The sequence below is a fragment of the Notolepis coatsorum genome (assembly GCF_963971535.1).
Source record: "Notolepis coatsorum genome assembly, chromosome: 6".
NCBI lineage: Eukaryota > Metazoa > Chordata > Actinopteri > Aulopiformes > Paralepididae > Notolepis > Notolepis coatsorum.
In genome coordinates this window covers 74,105,957-74,123,291 of record NC_140170.1, presented here as the reverse complement: position 1 = coordinate 74,123,291, position 17,335 = coordinate 74,105,957, and the positions used below count along the sequence as shown (strand labels likewise).

Sequence of the window (17,335 nt, the reverse complement as noted above, 5' to 3'; positions counted from 1 at the left end):
ATTGCAGTTTTATTTACAAACTTCATTTTAAAATAGCTGTCTTTAAATTTTTTCTACAGTGAAGGTACAAGAGTGGGGGGAATAAGTTGGTCCTATACTTAAAAAAAATTTGGGGAGAAAAGCTTAAAAAGAACACTATAGACTTAGGCCTAGAGAAAGAAAACACAACACAATAAACATTATAAAAATTAACTTCAACTCTACACACTATATTTTGCATAGATCATAAAAAGGCAGCACGCACAGTCCACTATTACAGTGGATTGAAGTTTGAAAATTGTAAACTGTACAGCTGTTACTGGCCACTAGGGGCCGCTGTAATACTGCCAGGATAAAGCTGCTGCTTGCTGGGACAAGGCCTCATGCTAGGGCAGTAGGAGAAGGTGACTCCTAATGCACTCCACAAAGCTGATATTGCAGTTCACTGTCATGGTCTGTGTGGCCAGACAAACGCAACTTTGGTCCCAAAATATAATGTATATCATCAACAGACCTCACTGATTCTTGAGATACGACAGTGCTTTGGGCTTACGCTATGGAGGTAAAATCAAGTTGTTTTTCAAGAATAAAAAAGTTCTACAGACACGGATACTTTTAAACTACAACAAGGATAAGAGCTACAGAGTAGGCCTACAGTTAGTATTATTAGTACAGAAACAGCTAATGATGACTGATATGTCCAGTTTTTGATATGTAGCTTAGACAAGTAAAGGCAATACATGAAATAGTTTGCAGCAGTACATGGAGCAAGTCAATGCTCTAAGAAGAGGTAATACATAATACCGAAGACCTGAAACAATAGTAAAAGACCACTTAGTTACAGACGCTCACAGCCAGAACTAGAAAAGTGAAAAGTGTCTTCTAACACACAAATACGAAGGGATTCGCTGGCCACGTAAGGCTCAAGGTGGATCCCTTCGGTCTTCAGAATGCAGCTTGACGATTGGTTTCTAGAACGTTTTCCACACTTATAATTGTTGTAGGCAATTTGTTCCGTGTACGTCGACAGCGGACCCGGCCACCGGGAGAAGACCCAGTGGGCCGGTTGAGCAGCCCGTGATGAAAGAACAAGAGCGATACAGTGGTGTCGGCCCACTTTGATTCTGCACCAGCACCAGCCCACGTTCTCCCCGGCAGAAGCCTAGAGAAAGCTTGTCTTAACTCATCATCACGAGTTATGCATGTCAAATTGATTATATTTACAGTATCATTGCATACGTGCGCCTTTGGAGACCTATTTCAGAACCACAACCCGAGACGCGCTGCTTCTATCCGCCTACGACTCGGGAACGGGGGTTTAAACGCACGTGCGTGGCGGCGTTGTGCCGCATTTGCTTGGTTCAGTGTAAACAAGCAAAGCCGGCAGAATGAAGGCTCTTCTTTGTGGCAGGATTTGTCTACGCAATAATGTGTAGAAAAGGCTTCTATCTGGGGGAGAGCAAATCTAAATCTGCAGTCATGGTCTGTAGCCTACTACATTATTCTATTCCTAGTGGTAGTAGGCTACTACTGGAACACTTGAGGCATTTGAATTGCCAGGGGAAATCATTAATGCCAATAATTACACACTCCTTGTGATTTTGCCATATGTATCAATAGTTAAAGTTGCCATGGTAATACTAATACATCTCCTCATGCATTTTCTTTGCTTATTAGTAGCTGGTTAGTAGTAGTTGGTTTGGCTGAGGAACGGGGGGTCTTTCTGTAATGTGGCTCTTTCTGTAAATATTTGTTGTCAATGTGGGTCCTGGTTTGGCTAAGTCTGAGTAGCGCTGGGCCGCTGGCCCAGAGTATCCATCCACTATGCTCACAAGTGGTGGTATCAAGGGCCGGTGTGTTTGTAGAGTGGCGATGGGGTGTGGTTTGGTGAAGTACCCGCGGGCTGGTTCCGGTGGGCCATCAAAAAGTCCAGGGCCATTTTTTTAAGTCCCAGTCCGTCCCTGATGTATAAACGTTTCCATATATATACGAACATGATGCTCGCGTGCTTACAGGTGTTTTTTGTCAGTACAAGTCACAGAGACACAGAAACGAGGAAGAGGAGGAGGGGTGGTGATCAGGCACTTGGATTAGGCCGCTGGACACCGAAGGCCGTGATGAAAATGTTCACGACGACTATGATGAAGACGAGTGCCGTGGCGACGTTCTCCATGATGTTCAGCCTGGCGTGCATGGTCTCGTCGTTCAGGTTCCACTTCACTGTGGGGAGGACAAAAAAAATTATGTAATCCTTTTTACATATCTGTACATTCTATATCTGTACTACATATCCCTTACCTACTCTTACTACTTACGCAGCCAGTATGACTTAGTACAATAGTGTCTTTATACCTGTATCACTGTACATATTAATACTACAACTCACATACATCTGATTATCCCTATACTCAGTAGTACTAATTTATATATTTTATACCCAGTAATCTCCTGTACATTGTATATTACTATTGCACTTTACTGTTACATTTGCACTCTAGTTGGATGCCAAACTTGTGCTGTACTTGTGCTGCATGATGACAATACATTTGAATCTAATCTAATCTAAAGAGTCACGGTTGGTTTTTTTTAAGCTTAGTCACAGTACTACTACCCTCAGGTCTGAATAAGGAAACCACAAGGGGGCGCTACAACAGTAGTGTTTCACACAGAAACCTTTCTTTTCGGATGAGTAATCCCACTACTAATCGTTACTGAGTAGTGCGACGTAAATAAACCACATCTCACATGCGATGTCATCAGGTCAAGTGAATGATTCCCTGAGACATTCATTATGGTATTTACATGCATCACTGCCACATAGTGGGAACATCTCTCCTGGGGGAGTGAATGAGATTCAAGCTAGTTTAGCACAACATTTTCCCACGCCAGCTCGTTGCACGACACGTTTTGTATAATGTGAAACATTCCTCACTCTGCACATCAGAGCACTTCTAAGCTCAAAGCAAAAGAGGATGTTGACGAGCTAACATGAATCCATTCTCTGACTGTCATACCCCTTTAGCTCCTCACACAATGTGTTCCTCCTGGCACAATGTGTTCCTCCTGGCAGGAGGAGATAAGGATGCTATAGGAGGAGGAGGAATGGAGAGGGGTCACTCTTCTCTTTGTCTGAGTAGATAAACATTGTGCCGGCGAGGCTAATCTCAGACCAACTGAGGAATGCACCAAAATTGTAACAATTTACCAACAACAGTAACAGCAACGGTACATTGAGTTGAGATATTTGGTGGAGTATGGTCCCAGTTTAAGAGAATGAGACACAGGATCAGTTGTTCATACTGTTGGGGGTTGGAACAGCTCCTGTCCTTGAAGGCCCATGGTGGGTTTGTTTGGCTTATTGGGATCATCAGGATAAACCTGTTTCAAGGCAACATGCCACCAACCATAATCTCACACATATTCCCTGTATAAATGTACAGTTGTACAAATTAATTTGGTTTTAGAGTTACTGAGTTAAAGTGCTGTATTCAAAGTATTCAAATAAATCTTATTGAAATGATGAGAATAGAAAAAAGAACAAATTTGAATAACCCTCAAAGTCCAATGATAAATGTTGGGAACTCTATAGCTGACATTTACGGTATATACCGTTGGCTAACCTAGCCACAAGCAGAGCCAAAAGTGAGTAGAGACCGCACAATATAAAAGACTATCGCTAAGATTTCATACACATGTGGGCCACAAACATTACATTTATTTTACTTTTAATATGTTTTTTTCTTCTTCTTTTTTGGCTTGCAGCTTCTTTTTTTTATTATTAAAAAGGGGTGCAGATACAGTAGATGCATTTCATCATAGTAATTTCTTAATTTCATCAAAATTTCACACAAGAAATTACAACATGAAATCATATTGCTACAATCCAGTAAGTACCCCACCCATCACCCCTGCTCCACACCATCCTGAATACCCACCCAGGCTTACATAAATAACTTAAAAGAAAAGAAAATGTAATAAAAAATATTATAAAAAAAAAGGTTGAGGATCGGTAGAACTATACCCAACAGCAGACCACCCAAACACCAACCACCGCCCCACATGAGCAGCAGACAGCCGTGCACCAAACCAAAAAGCACATCAGGTCCCTGCAACCCCAAGGCAGCCTCCCTTAATCCTCCACTAAGAAATATTTTGTATATTTATATATACTTATTATATATTATACTTTTAATGTGTTTAGTAAATTAGTAGGTTTGGAGATGTATCTGAATAATCGATTGTTAAAATATTTGATAATAGTAACTGACTAATTCAGTTACAAATTTAGAAGTCGGTTTGTCCTTGTCAGGCTTTCAGACTTTGAACTTTTAGCCTTTAATACATTTTGCTGGATAGAAGGAAACGCTATTTCCATGTTTCACATTTATAAACATACAAAGTGGACAAAGTCTATATAAACTGAACTACATGCACTGTATTCAATGTAAACAATGATAATATAAACATTGTACTCATGTCTAATGATACCTATAATACACAGATAATTCATAAAAGTAAACAAAGACTGAATAATCTATTATAATCTAATAATCTATTATTCAGTTATAGTAATAATAATAATAGAATAATAAACCACAAGTAACTTGAAGTTTGGGAGCAATGCATTGAACACAGCCCCAGACCAGGGCTGGGCAAGATACCAATATTTAGTGTTCTTAGTGTTTATCATCTATCTGTGTTATCATATCGTACTGTGAATCACGATACACTGTGTTGTCTAAAAGTAATCATAAGAAGTCAGATTTTTCACAAAATGATTGCTGAAATATTAAGAAAATATAAAACTAAATCTATTTTTCACTCAAATGTTTATTTAGTCTCGAAAGATCGTTGAGAGCAAACTCTCATTTACAATGACGTCGAGAGGTACAATACATAATACAAAAACAATATAGAAACAGAATCAATTAAACAATTTAAATGAATTAAAACAACTACAGACTGAGGTGAAATGGTTGGCTATTATAGCTTCAAACTGACCAATTGGATACTAAGGTATTGAGTTTTAAGGTGCTTTGCAAAACATTCCACAGAAGCTGAAAGCGGATTTTCCTAATTCAGTGCGAACTCTGGGGACCTTAAGTGTAAGCCAGTCACCAGAGCGAGTGTGATAAGGTCCAGAGTTCAAGTCTAGTAATGATGTAATGATGTAGTAATTAAGTGATGTAGAGTGGAAGATCATCCATAATGGCGTCATACAGAAACAGATACCAGTGCAAGTCACGTCTCTCTACCAGGGAGGACCACCCAACCTTATCATACAGGATACAATGATGGGTGCCATAACTGTCACCGAGCAGAATGATATACAGAAACTAAAGGCAGACAGAAAAATAGCTTCAACTACGAAAAATAGCTTTTGCTAAGCATAGGAAAATATATATTTTTTCTGTTACCTTCTGTTGCAGTTTACTTGAAAGATTATCTACATGGCATTTAAATGTAAATCTCTCATCAAGGCAGATGCCACGGTATTTAGATTCTTTAACTCTCTCAATAATAAACCCATTCACAGTGTATTTGTAAATCCGTACCTTTGAGTCTAGAGAACAGCATGAACTTTGTTTTGTTTACATTGGGTACTGTACCAGTTTAACATTAACAAGTGCATCCTGCAAATTATTGAAATTATCTGTTTCAGTTTGTTACTGTATCACAGCGGTTCTCAACCTTCTTCACGGCAAGCGCCACCCACATTGATACACATTAGGCCACGATTAAATACATTAAATAATAAAAAAATAAAGAATGAATCATTAATGGATTTAATAAATAATCAAATAATTTGATTCAATAATGAGATTAAATAATAATAATAATGCAGGACTTTTAGAGAGAAGAAGAAAATAATGAGATTTAATGAGTTTTTTCTCAGGGAATCCCCATCTGATAAGCTCTTTGTTGTTAGCTATGGCTATGTCCAGAATGAATTCTATAGATACCAGTGGAGAAAATGAACGTCAGGCTGCTTTTGTATATAAGAATTTGTTCTTACTTGCTTGCCTGGGTAAATAAAGGTTAGATAAAAAAATCTAAAATATAGTCACTCATTTTTTCATTGGCATAACCTCTTGTGAAATAGTGAAAAAAAAAAAAAATCTGGGGACCCCCTGGAACCCCCTCAAGGCCCCTGGGAGGTCCCCGGACCCCACCCTGAGAACCACTGACCACACAGTCCAATGTGACCATCATTTAGAATCATCTAACATGTGGTTTTCCATAACTAAGCATATATCGCGATCACAGTGTTTGATTATTTCCCCACATTGCCCGGCCCTTCGCCAAACTCACCGATGAAGATGAGCATGACGCCCACCGTGATCTGCAGGATGATGGAGATGCTTATGAGGGCGATGAGAGGCACGTAGAAGGTGAAGTCCGAGCCCTGGTCCATCACGGCCTTCAGCTGCGAGGCGTTGGCCATCAGCAGGGCCACGTCCAGCATGCTCTCCGCCGCACTCTTCTTGTTGGCATAGTGGTTCATGTTGAGGGGCCCCTGCCTCGACCAGCGGCCCCGCATCGGCGCCACCTGCACACACATGAAGTAAGCGAGTCAGTTTGAGGGGAGAACGACCAGACGGCCCGGGATGCAGATGAAGTAAGCGAGTCAGTTTGAGGGGAGAACGACCAGACGGCCCGGGATGCAGATGAAGTAAGCGAGTCAGTTTGAGGGGAGAACGACCAGACGGCCCGGGATGCAGATGAAGTAAGCGAGTCAGTTTGAGGGGAGAACGACCAGACGGCCCGGGATGCAGATGAAGTAAGCGAGTCAGTTTGAGGGGAGAACGTCCAGGTGGCCCGGGATGCAGGACAGGAAGCTAATGTTTTATATGTCTTTCTGTTTTAAAACTTTTTGTAATGTTCAAGATTTTATTCATTTTATGTCCTTTTGGTGTCATCCGTGAGGATTTTAAGTAGGGATGCACGATATGAAGGTTTTGACGATACCGATGTTAACATGCTAACCGATATTACAGATGGCCAACATTTCTATGATAATTGAATTTTGTATACTATATTTGTACATATTGAAACAATGTTAGACAGAGAAACAATCATCAGTTGTTCACATCAGCCCAGTTTTTCTCATCAGACCATATCAATAAAGAAAATCACCATCACCTGCCGATATATGTTTGCCGATATATATCTGACTGCCCAGTTTTGCTCATCGGACCGATACCGATATGAACAATCACTATCATCAGCCGATACTGATATGGTCACAGATATATATCGTGCATCCCTCATTTTAAGATACAGGTATTCCATATGCTCTAATAACTGTCAATTAACTCCTTCTCAAGGACACACTTCTTCAATCAATATCTGAAATGAAAATAAATAAAATACATATACAGTATATAATATACGAACCTTCGTACTGTCTTTTACTATCATGCACTTTGCTACTAAGTAATCTTAGTTTGACGAACAATATTACTTAGCTGCCAGCGTTGTACATTTTCTGCTGACCTGTTGTACAGAACTTGTAAGTCGCTTTGGATAAAAGCATCAGCTAAATGACCAAATGTAAACATTTATGTAAGCAGGGGTCCTTCAGGAGGTTCCTAGCAAAATGAGGAATAGCTTGTTTTTAGGGATGCTCGATATTGGCTTTTTTACCGATACCGATATACCGATATTGTCCAACTCTTAATTTCCGATACCGATATATGCAGGGTCCCCCCCCCCCCAAACGGAATAATTTCAGGTAATTAACATTACATATCTCTTGTTGTGGAATTAACACAACATTATGCATACTTTTGACAATAAATAAAATCATAATTTGTTCTTACTTGCTTGCCTGGGTAAATAAAGGTTAAATAAATATAAAAAATAAAAAAAACGATACAGATAATTTCTGATATCACATTTTAATGCCAATATCGACCGATAATATCGGACATCCCTGCTTATTTTCACTATTCATTGACTAGAAGTTAAACCCCAATGAGAAAATTCTGACCACAGGTTCTCTCTTCACTGTTATCTCTCCACAAGATGAATCACATCTAACACAAACCTGCTCAAATGAGGAAGCTCAAAACAAGAAGTTCCATAACTTACATCATCATCATGAGAACAAAAGCATTGTGCACATTCCCAATTCTCTACAGCAGACTGATCAATAAGCAATGAATTATTGATTAACTACAGATGAATCAACCACTACAGGAATAGGCAGTTACAGAAATCCCTCCAGTCCAGCGTGTCTTGCTCCACCTCTGCAACTCCACCTGTGTTGTCCCTGTGTATTTATTATGAGTAGCAAAGGAACACCTCAGGGTCCGCCGCTGCCCTCCTGATAGTGTGTACACTATATATTTACGTATACTGTATACGTTAAGGTTATTATAGTTAACTAAAACTAAACAAAACTAAAACCAGGTGTGGAAAAAAATTACATTTTAGTTAACTGAAATAAAAACAAAAACTAGACTATAGAAAAGGAAAAGAAACAAACTGAAACTAACTCAAATAACTCAAAATAGTTTTGTTTTTGTCAATTTGGTCAACTTTGTCAACACAGCAAGCATGAGGAAGCATAATAATGTTTATTAAAACTGTCGGTCGATTGCGTTCACAAAGTGATGTGTTTGTATTGCAAAAATGTATGAAAAATACAAAACTATAATAACCCTGGTATTCATACAACATTCTCTACACATTAAGGTATTAAGTGTTTTCGTGTTTTAGTCTATTGTCTCTATGGACGTCCTTCACTGTCCTGTATGTCCTTGTGCCACGTTATGTCAGCTGTCTGTGTAACTAGGTTAGTGTTGGTATGTCACGGGACCTCGGGTCAGAGACGCACTGTGTCACAGAATCTCACCATCTACGCCGTGCTTCCATTTCCTCTCGTCAGCAATCTCCACGTATGGAAATGAAAGTATTGGAGATAGAAGATAGTAGCCGAGTCCTATAACACTTAAGGGTCGTAGTGACCTGGCTTCAGAGAGGTCAAGAAAGGGTAATTTGCCAAGCATTTCACTTTGTTTCCTGTTCACCAGGATATACGGCCCGGGAAGAGGGTGAAGTCTCCACCCATGAAGCGTGAAGGAGACGAGGAAAGCGGAAACTCTGAGAGAAGCCACAGAGCAGAGGACAATGTTAAAAGCAGCTTTATATACCCTTTTGGGTGTCCCAGTAAATTGCTTTAGCACAACAAAAGTAGACTTTTCACTTTCACATCTCTAAATTGTTGATTGCGAGGCTAAGACTAGCGCTCGTCTCCCTATGCTTTCTCTTTTGTTGTTGTTGTTGTTCTTAGCTCTATTCTATTTAAATCTTTCAAAAATGTTCTTATGTACCCCAGTTGCTATTGCATGTACATATTTGTGTTTTATTACACGTATATTATGTATATACATACCAACTATTTCACCTGTTTTATTCTCCATCCATCGATCATCCATAGCAACACTACTATCACCGACATCCAAGAAGGGGGATCCCCCCTTGAACGGCCCTCCTAAGGTTTCTCTCCTCCACATGGCCTGTGGTGCTTTTTCCTATTGCTAGGTTTTTAGTGAGTTTTTCCTTGCCTTCGCTGGGGTTTGTCTGGGAGTGTTGTTTTGGATTTCATGATGGGTTGTTTTGTTCTTGATTTATTGTGATGTTTGTTCTTGACTTGTTTAAAGAAGACTTGTCCAGCCCATGGGGACATTAACTTGTGATTGCGGGCTTTACAAATAAATTTGATTGATTTGATTTGACTTTATACCCTTTTGGGTGTTCCAGTAAATGGCTTTAGAGAACAACAAAAGTAGACTTTTCACTTTCACATCTCTAAATTGTTGTTTGCGAGGCTACGACGAGGAAAGGAGCAGGGATTTCACACGATGCCTATGATTTTCATCTGTAGAATCAAGAATGTGAATTGAAGAGCTTCCCTAAAGAGGAACCGATGTTTATACCTCCTTTCCTTCCTTCCCTCCTCCAACTAGGCAAAGGCAGGAGCGAGTTGAGTTCCTACAGCAAGCATATGGTTAATTTAAGAATATAGAGGAAGCATTATAAAGATAGTAATGAAACGTGTGGAGGGTTACATCACAGGAAACCGTTGCCCACCTAAACCAAAACATTACCGAGTCTCTCTCTCTCTATGGGCTCACGTCCCGAGTCTCGAGTGTTGCTTTTGGGTGGAGCGCGGTCCGCTGTCCAACAAGGACAGCCTTGTGTCCAGGTTGGCATCGTCACACGGTCAGAGGCCAGACTGTGCGTGCCTCTCTCTCTCTCTCTCTCTCTCTCTCTCTCTCTCTCTCTCTCTCTCTCTCTCTCTCTCTCTCTCCAGGTGTGCACAGTTCTCTCTGAGAGCTGCCAGGCCACAGGAATGAAAGGCTGTCTCATGGTAGACCAACGACGAGTAGTTGGGGTCACACTTGGCTGTGTGTCCCCCGTCTCGTATATCTACCAGTGTTTCTTCAACTCATCTCAGATTTAATTAAAGGTGTTTCCCTCCAGGGGTTTCTTCTGTTGTGGTTTCTTTTGGAATCTGACTGACATTCTTCTGACTGTGTACTTGAGGTGTGTGCTAACTGGGAGTTCAGTCACGTTCAGTACAGTGTGTTGACATTTTGATCTGTTTTGACAATTCTTCTCTCATTGATTGATTGATTGAACATTTTATTAACAGATTGCAGAATGGGTACACTACAGTACAGCTCAATACACACAATTGTTAAGGGGATGCAGACCAGAGAAAGACTTTCGTCTTGTTTACATCAGGGTCCCCCATTTTCAATTCATCATAACATATATGACATACATGACATACAGGTAGACACTACTGTTACATCTAGACATTTATGACATACCAGATCTACAAATATACAGTACTGTTTATGAGTACAAAAACAGTCTAAAAAGAATATACATTTGAGGGGGAAGGAACAGTACATTGGAGGAGGTTGGGTAGGTGGGGGGGGGGGGGGGGGGTAACTGTACATCGGAGGTGGTTGGGGGGGGGGTTGTACATTGGAGGGGCTTGGGTTTGGACATTTACAGGGGTCATTCTTTTCGCCGCCTCTCGCATTGTTCCGCAGTTGGTTTATAATGTAGTCGTCTGCCTGCATCCTGTCAGCGTAGACTGTAAGGGGGGAGGGGACTGGAGGCTACACTACTATACACACACACACTCACACTTGCACACATACACTTTTACTTTATTGTGTGAGTGTGTGCATAGTGTAGCCTACCCTACTTATGCAATAGGTCCTATTTTTAACCCTGCTCTCACTGTTTTATATGAGTTGTGTGGTAGATTATTTCATGCAACCTCTTCTTACTTCTTGCAACCTATCTACTTATTAAAGACATGAATGACAGGGTTCAGGTCAGTGTAAAATATAAGTGTATAATATGAGATTGCAGTATATTTTTATGTAGTTTTTTTTTACTGTAATATAGATTAACTTGAAAAACAACATTAATTTTACGATTTCTATATATATCACTGACAATAGTATAGTAAAGATCCATATGTTTGCATGGATCCGTGACGGAAAACCTTAATATTCAGTATATACCTCCAGGGACCCTAAGTATGAGCTCTCTTCAAGTCATCTTATCATATTTGGATGACAGGTGTGGAGTAGTAGCTACGAGTGCAATGACCCTCCACATGGGAGACACAGGGTTAAAATAAACAATGAGTAGAAACAGCAAACAATGAAAGGAATGTGGTGAAAGAAACAATGAGTAGCTCGTCTGTGTTTAGCTTGGATCTCCCACGGTAACGTACTGTGTAAACTATCCTAAATGTTTATCTTACTCAACAGGGAGGCCACATATTATGTGGCTTACTTCCTCTTTATCTAGAAAAATGGATAAGACAGAATTCATTAAATGTGGTCTTGCCCAATTGCAGGAGGAATTGCCAGAATGAGAGTGCGAAGCAAATGAAAGGACAATTCCACCGTTTTTCTGACACCTGTATACTTTGTAATTTTACCTTGATAGGATTTAGGCCTAGTATGAATTATTGTTTGGCATGTTTGTCATTACTTTGATATAGGCCTATAGTATCCATTTATGCTGACTGTACCATCATGCATTACTACAGTGCCGACAGTGGCTCAGGAGGTAGAGCAGTCGTCTGGTAATCCCAAGGTTCTCGATTCCCACTCCTCCCGGGCAGCGTGTCGAAGTGTCCTTGAGCAAGACACTTAACCCATAACTGCTCCCGATGAGCAGGTTGGCAGTCACCTTGCATGGTTGCCTCTGCCGTCTGTGTGTGAATGTGTGAGTGAATGGGTAAAATGTGTGGAACAAATTGTAAAGCGCTTTGGATAAAAGCTGCTATATAAATGCACCATTTACCATTTTAAGTACCAATATAAAACTAGCATGTTGAATTCAGTGACGTCACTTTTGTATTATGGCTCAGTGAAGATAATCAGTTATGTCTACAAGGGGGATGCGTGACATATCGGTGACCGTATCAGTATCGGCCGATGATAGTGATCGGTATCAGTTCAATGAGCAAAACCGGGGAGATATATATCAGCAAAATATCGGCAGGTGATGGTGATTTTTTTATTGGTTGCATCGGTCTGGTGAGAAAAACTGGGCCGATGTGAACAACTGATAATTATTTCCCTGTCTAGCTGCTGTTCTGTGTGTTTGTGTGTGTGTTCCTGTTTTGGGCCATGCAGAGTTTGTTTGGGTAACGTTACTTGCATGTGACAATGCACAGGATTGTGGGCTAACATTATTTCAGTATGTATGTATGAGAGAGAGAGACGGGCAGATGGATGGACGGGACAACACAGTACAAACTGCCACACAGGCTCAAAGGACATTGGCCCCAAACAGCCCAATATAGAGAACAGAAAAACAACAACAACACAAACAAAGACACATTAGATTGTTGTAAATGGTGGTGTATGAGCCTCAGGGTTACACCCTAATAGAAAGGAGATGTTTGAGTCATCCGTGGAGAGAGAGAGAGAGAGAGAGAGAGAGAGAGAGAGAGAGAGAGAGAGAGAGAGAGAGAGAGAGAGAGAGAGAGAGAGAGAGAGAGAGAGAGAGAGATTCACCATGGTTGCAATCAACAAGTACAACAAGTAACACCACACAGGCACAAAGGACATTGGCCCAATACATAGAGAACAGAAGAAAAACAACAACAGCACAAACACGGACAGAGCTTAGGGTCCCTAACCAGTACCATGGTGAAAATTAAAAGCTAAAATTTCATCAGAGCAATGGCATGTGGGATGAAAGACCTCTTAAATATGTTTTTTGGGGTTAAGGGAACGCCTTCCAGATGGAAGCTTGTCAAACTCACCATGAAGGGGGTGCAAAGTATAAGACAATATTTGCTGAGCCTTGTCCCTATTCCAGAGTACATATCACAGACTAGGAAACGGCCCGATCCTCAGTGACTGTTTCGTCTACTCTTTTTTTAGGCAACAAATCCATAGATGCCACACAAGAGGTTCAGTGAGAAGAAGTGAACTGTCTAGGAGAAGTAGGACAAATAGTTGTTTTTGACAAATAAACTATAAAAGTAGAAAGGGTCATTATGTCACTGGGTAGCGCGTGAACGCACATTGTGCACAAGTGTGGAAACTTTCAGTTCAGCCTCATTGAGTTGAATGGAATCATCATCATCTCCTCGTTTATGACCTGTCGTTTAAACAGGTTATTACCATTACCATCATTAACTATACTTCTTGTAGTGTCACTATAGGGAGGTGTAGTCTGACGTCACTGGTTGTTCCACCCGTATAGATTTATCATTGGGAAAATGGATTATCGGCTATTGTAACAATTCTGCCGCATGGAAATTGAAAAGATTTCCATTTTTGCATAAAATGAGTTCCCTTTTACCACTAACATAATTTTTTAAGCATTTCTGGTTGAAATCTAATTTGGCGATTTTTTTTATGATTAATTGCGAATATTTTCATGTTGAGCTATAGCTTGTGGATGAATAAGCACAGAAAGGTACACCATGCAAATGGTAATGCTTTATTTGTTTTAAATGAGACGATTTAGAAATGGGCAATGGGGAAATGCATTGCGTTGGACAGAGGGTGGAACATGAAAAACGGCAATGACCACTACACCTCCCTATAGAGATGCTACAGATGGGCATTAGTGAGAATCAAGTGAGCGGTTTAGGAGGGGTAAGGAAAACACGTGTTATTGAGAAATCATAATAGTTTCTGCGGGATATAATTACATTACAATGTTATGATCTGGTCTAGTCATACTATTCATGAATTAACTATGTCATAGGCAATATTATAGATCAGCAGTAGATTACCTCATTTCTACAGGATTAAAGAGGAACACTATTAAGTAGATTAAGTATTCAAATAGGCCTGTTATTTCCATTTTGTAATAAAGTTCCATTTGTGAACATAGCCTAAAACCAGAGAACACTCAAACCCGTGATGTCATCACCGGGTGTAGGCCTGAAGCTGCTCCATAATAAGAGACTGATTCTGTCCACAGGATGTCAACTTTTTTATACCCAAATTAGCTTTATTTATTTATATGGTAGACTGGTAATGTTCTTTTTTTTATATACACTTTTTCTCCTATTTCTTCTATTTTTCTCCCATCCCAATTTAGCCGTGCCAATTCTCCCCTCCCCTGTCTTGATCATTGCTCGCATGTGTTTGCCCCCCATTGGCCGGTTGTAGGGAGGATAGTTCCCATCGCATGTCCCCTCCGATACATGTGTAGGCAGCCAGTCGCATCTTTTCACCTGCCAGCGCGGACTCTCATTTGGCGAGGAGTAACGTGTAGGAGGCTCACACTGCCCGCCGCCATTTTCCTGTCTCTGCTGTGCAGGTGCCCCAACCGACCTGTAGGAGTCGCTGTTTACAACGTCCAGATTACCACCCATCGACTTCCCACCCGCTAACTCTGCCAATTGAGTTAGTATGACGGCCGGCCCAAGCCGGAGACAACGCCGACAGCCGGATTCGATACCGGTGTCTCTTGCATTGGTGAAGAGCGCAATGTCCGCTGCGCCACCCAGCCGCCTAGACTGGTAGTGTTCGCAGTTCAGGAACAGAAAATGTAGCCACACATAACATTCCCCCTGGTGTGTAGAACTCTAGAGATTAACATGTTCGCAAATAGTTTGGACTGTCCTAAATACTTCTTAAATTGTGTTGTGTTCCCCTTTAAGGGTCTACACGTGGATTACATCAGAATAAATATGGTACTTGCTGTCTTTGTTTACTGAGGTCCCATAAGGAGGAGGCCCGCCACACCTCACAGCTGTGCTCTGTTGCGACTTTGCAACTTTGGGGCATTTTCAATTGAAACAGGAGGGGGGTGGGGAGGGGATTTCCTTGTGCAAGTGAGTGTGACCACTGACCACGGCACTGACCACTGACCACATTACAAAAGTTAGAATTTTGACCAATTGCTAAATCCATTAATCCTACAATGGCCTATTTTATCATTCATATAATTCACGCCCTGAGCAGTGAATTCCCGCCCAGATCAATAATAGCCTATTTGTTAGACGTCTTTGCGTTGAATATATAGACATAGTATACTCTGTAATTTGGTGTAAAGCGACCCTCTTCGGCGAAACCTATGTATGTAGACAGCAGATGCATTGGTGTACTTACAGTACTTCTAACACAAACACACATGCATTCCTTAACCCTGTGTTTATGTAATTCCGCCTGGATTATTTTGGGCTGTAAAATTGTCAAAGAATGTCCTATAGGAGTAAGTGCTTTTGCCATTTTTTCCTTTGTTATTTCATCTTTCAATATCAGTTATTTAACATTACTTTGTTATGATGAGTATGTATTAATCGGCGATCATCTGCATTGTGTGTGGGCTAGTTGTATGTTCACTCGTCCAAGTTCAATCAACTAAACTACATGATGATCAACATACAAAATGGATTTTTGCATTATCGTTACCACCACGTGCATATTTTCGAGTGGATCAATAGATGCCAGTAGATCAATAGATATAAGCGACTCCGCTGAGCAAGAAAGCATTTGATGGTGATGATGATGGCCACGGGGGCTAGACTTACTATCCTCTTGTTATAGTTACTGGAGATATCTTACCTCTGCCTCGCCGTTTCTGTCAGCATCACGGTCAGCATCACCGTTCATCTCCAAGTGTCCAGTAGCCATGTTCGCTTCCAGTCGGTTACCGGGCGAGAGCGAGGTAGATACCGGTAGACCTATATATCCACTCTTGGCACTCTACGAGTTTAGTCGGGACGAGTATGCCTTTTGTGCCCAGATCAGTGTTCGGTCCAGTGGGCACTGCTGCCGCGGTGACAGAGAGAACAGTGACTCCCGCCCCTCGAACCTGGGGGGCGTCTGTCTCAAGGCTGTGGAACTATATACTCGAGACAAGCATAGACGGCTGATTCTTGGATATAGTTATTATGTATTTTTTTTTTACAAACAATCTTTATTACAGAGAAATAAACCCCCTTTAGCCTAGGTCAAGTAAGCACAAGAAGGTCAAGCCGGTTTAATTACGGAATTATGCTTCCGGTCTGAAATTGACTACATCTTCCAAAATAAAGGTCCCCATTGCAATTTCATTGGAAAAGTTTTTCCTGCATAAAATGTTGATGGAGCAGTACTGAGAAGGCTGGTCAGTGGTCATCGTAACTGGTAAATATAATGTAAAATAATAATATAAGTGTTCATATAATATATACATTTGATTAAATACAGTATATTATGTAACTCATTAGCCCTGACCTTACTCCTAGAACCCACCTCGCCCCTGCCCACTTTGACTAGGAAGGATGGCTTAGAGTCTACGACAGAGTACAGCAACTTGCAATGGGCCTGGTCTACAAGATACACTACACAACTAAGGTACCCATGTACATGTCAAAATACTTCCCAAAGGTCAGTAAATACCACGACCACAACACCAGAGGGAGCTCCACAAATCATGTTAAACCCAGATTCGGCTCAAACAAGGGACTAAACACGTTTTGCAATTATGCCACATCAATAAAGGAATGTGAATCACTACCCACTTTCAAAACCACTCTCAAAGAGCACCTACGGGAGACTGCAATTCGAAACTGGCCCCTGTAAATGTACAGTAAATGGCCTAACCTAACCCAATAATAGGGGAAAACGGGGGACGTTGTCACACTTTTTACTCTAGTGTGAATTGCTCATAATCAAAACATCTTTCAATAGTCATTCCTACATTAAATTGAAGCTTAAGATGTTGGCTTGAAATGTGTATCCCTCTAATTTTCCAACGTATTGTAACAAAGAGTTAATCACCTATCAAAGACACTCTGACACATTGTGACAACCAACCCCATCATGGGGATGGTTGTCACACACTATGGGGT

At 40.9% G+C, this 17,335-nt stretch overlaps 1 protein-coding gene across 1 annotated transcript; it reads right to left on the bottom strand.

Annotated features, from left to right (window-relative positions):
* Nucleotides 1-41: 41 nt before the first annotated feature.
* On the bottom strand, nt 42-16,249 carry LOC311230403 (ninjurin-1-like). Its single transcript, XM_084316672.1, has 3 exons — nt 16,065-16,249; nt 6,292-6,529; nt 42-2,199 (listed from the first exon to the last, which is right to left on the bottom strand). Exons 1-3 carry the CDS (start codon nt 16,131-16,133, stop codon nt 2,057-2,059), a joined length of 450 nt encoding a protein of 149 aa, XP_084172798.1. The 5' UTR covers nt 16,134-16,249; the 3' UTR covers nt 42-2,056.
* Nucleotides 16,250-17,335: the final 1,086 nt, after the last annotated feature.

Bases quoted from the DNA above. Each gene is read 5' to 3' on its own strand.
- LOC311230403 (XM_084316672.1), bottom strand. From the start codon at position 16,133: ATGGCTACTGGACACTTGGAGATGAACGGTGATGCTGACCGTGATGCT. The intron at 6,530-16,064 runs GTAAGATATCTC...ATGTGTGTGCAG, and splicing joins ACAGAAACGGCGAGGCAGAG to GTGGCGCCGATGCGGGGCCG. The intron at 2,200-6,291 runs GTGAGTTTGGCG...TCCTCCCCACAG, and splicing joins CGTCATGCTCATCTTCATCG to TGAAGTGGAACCTGAACGAC.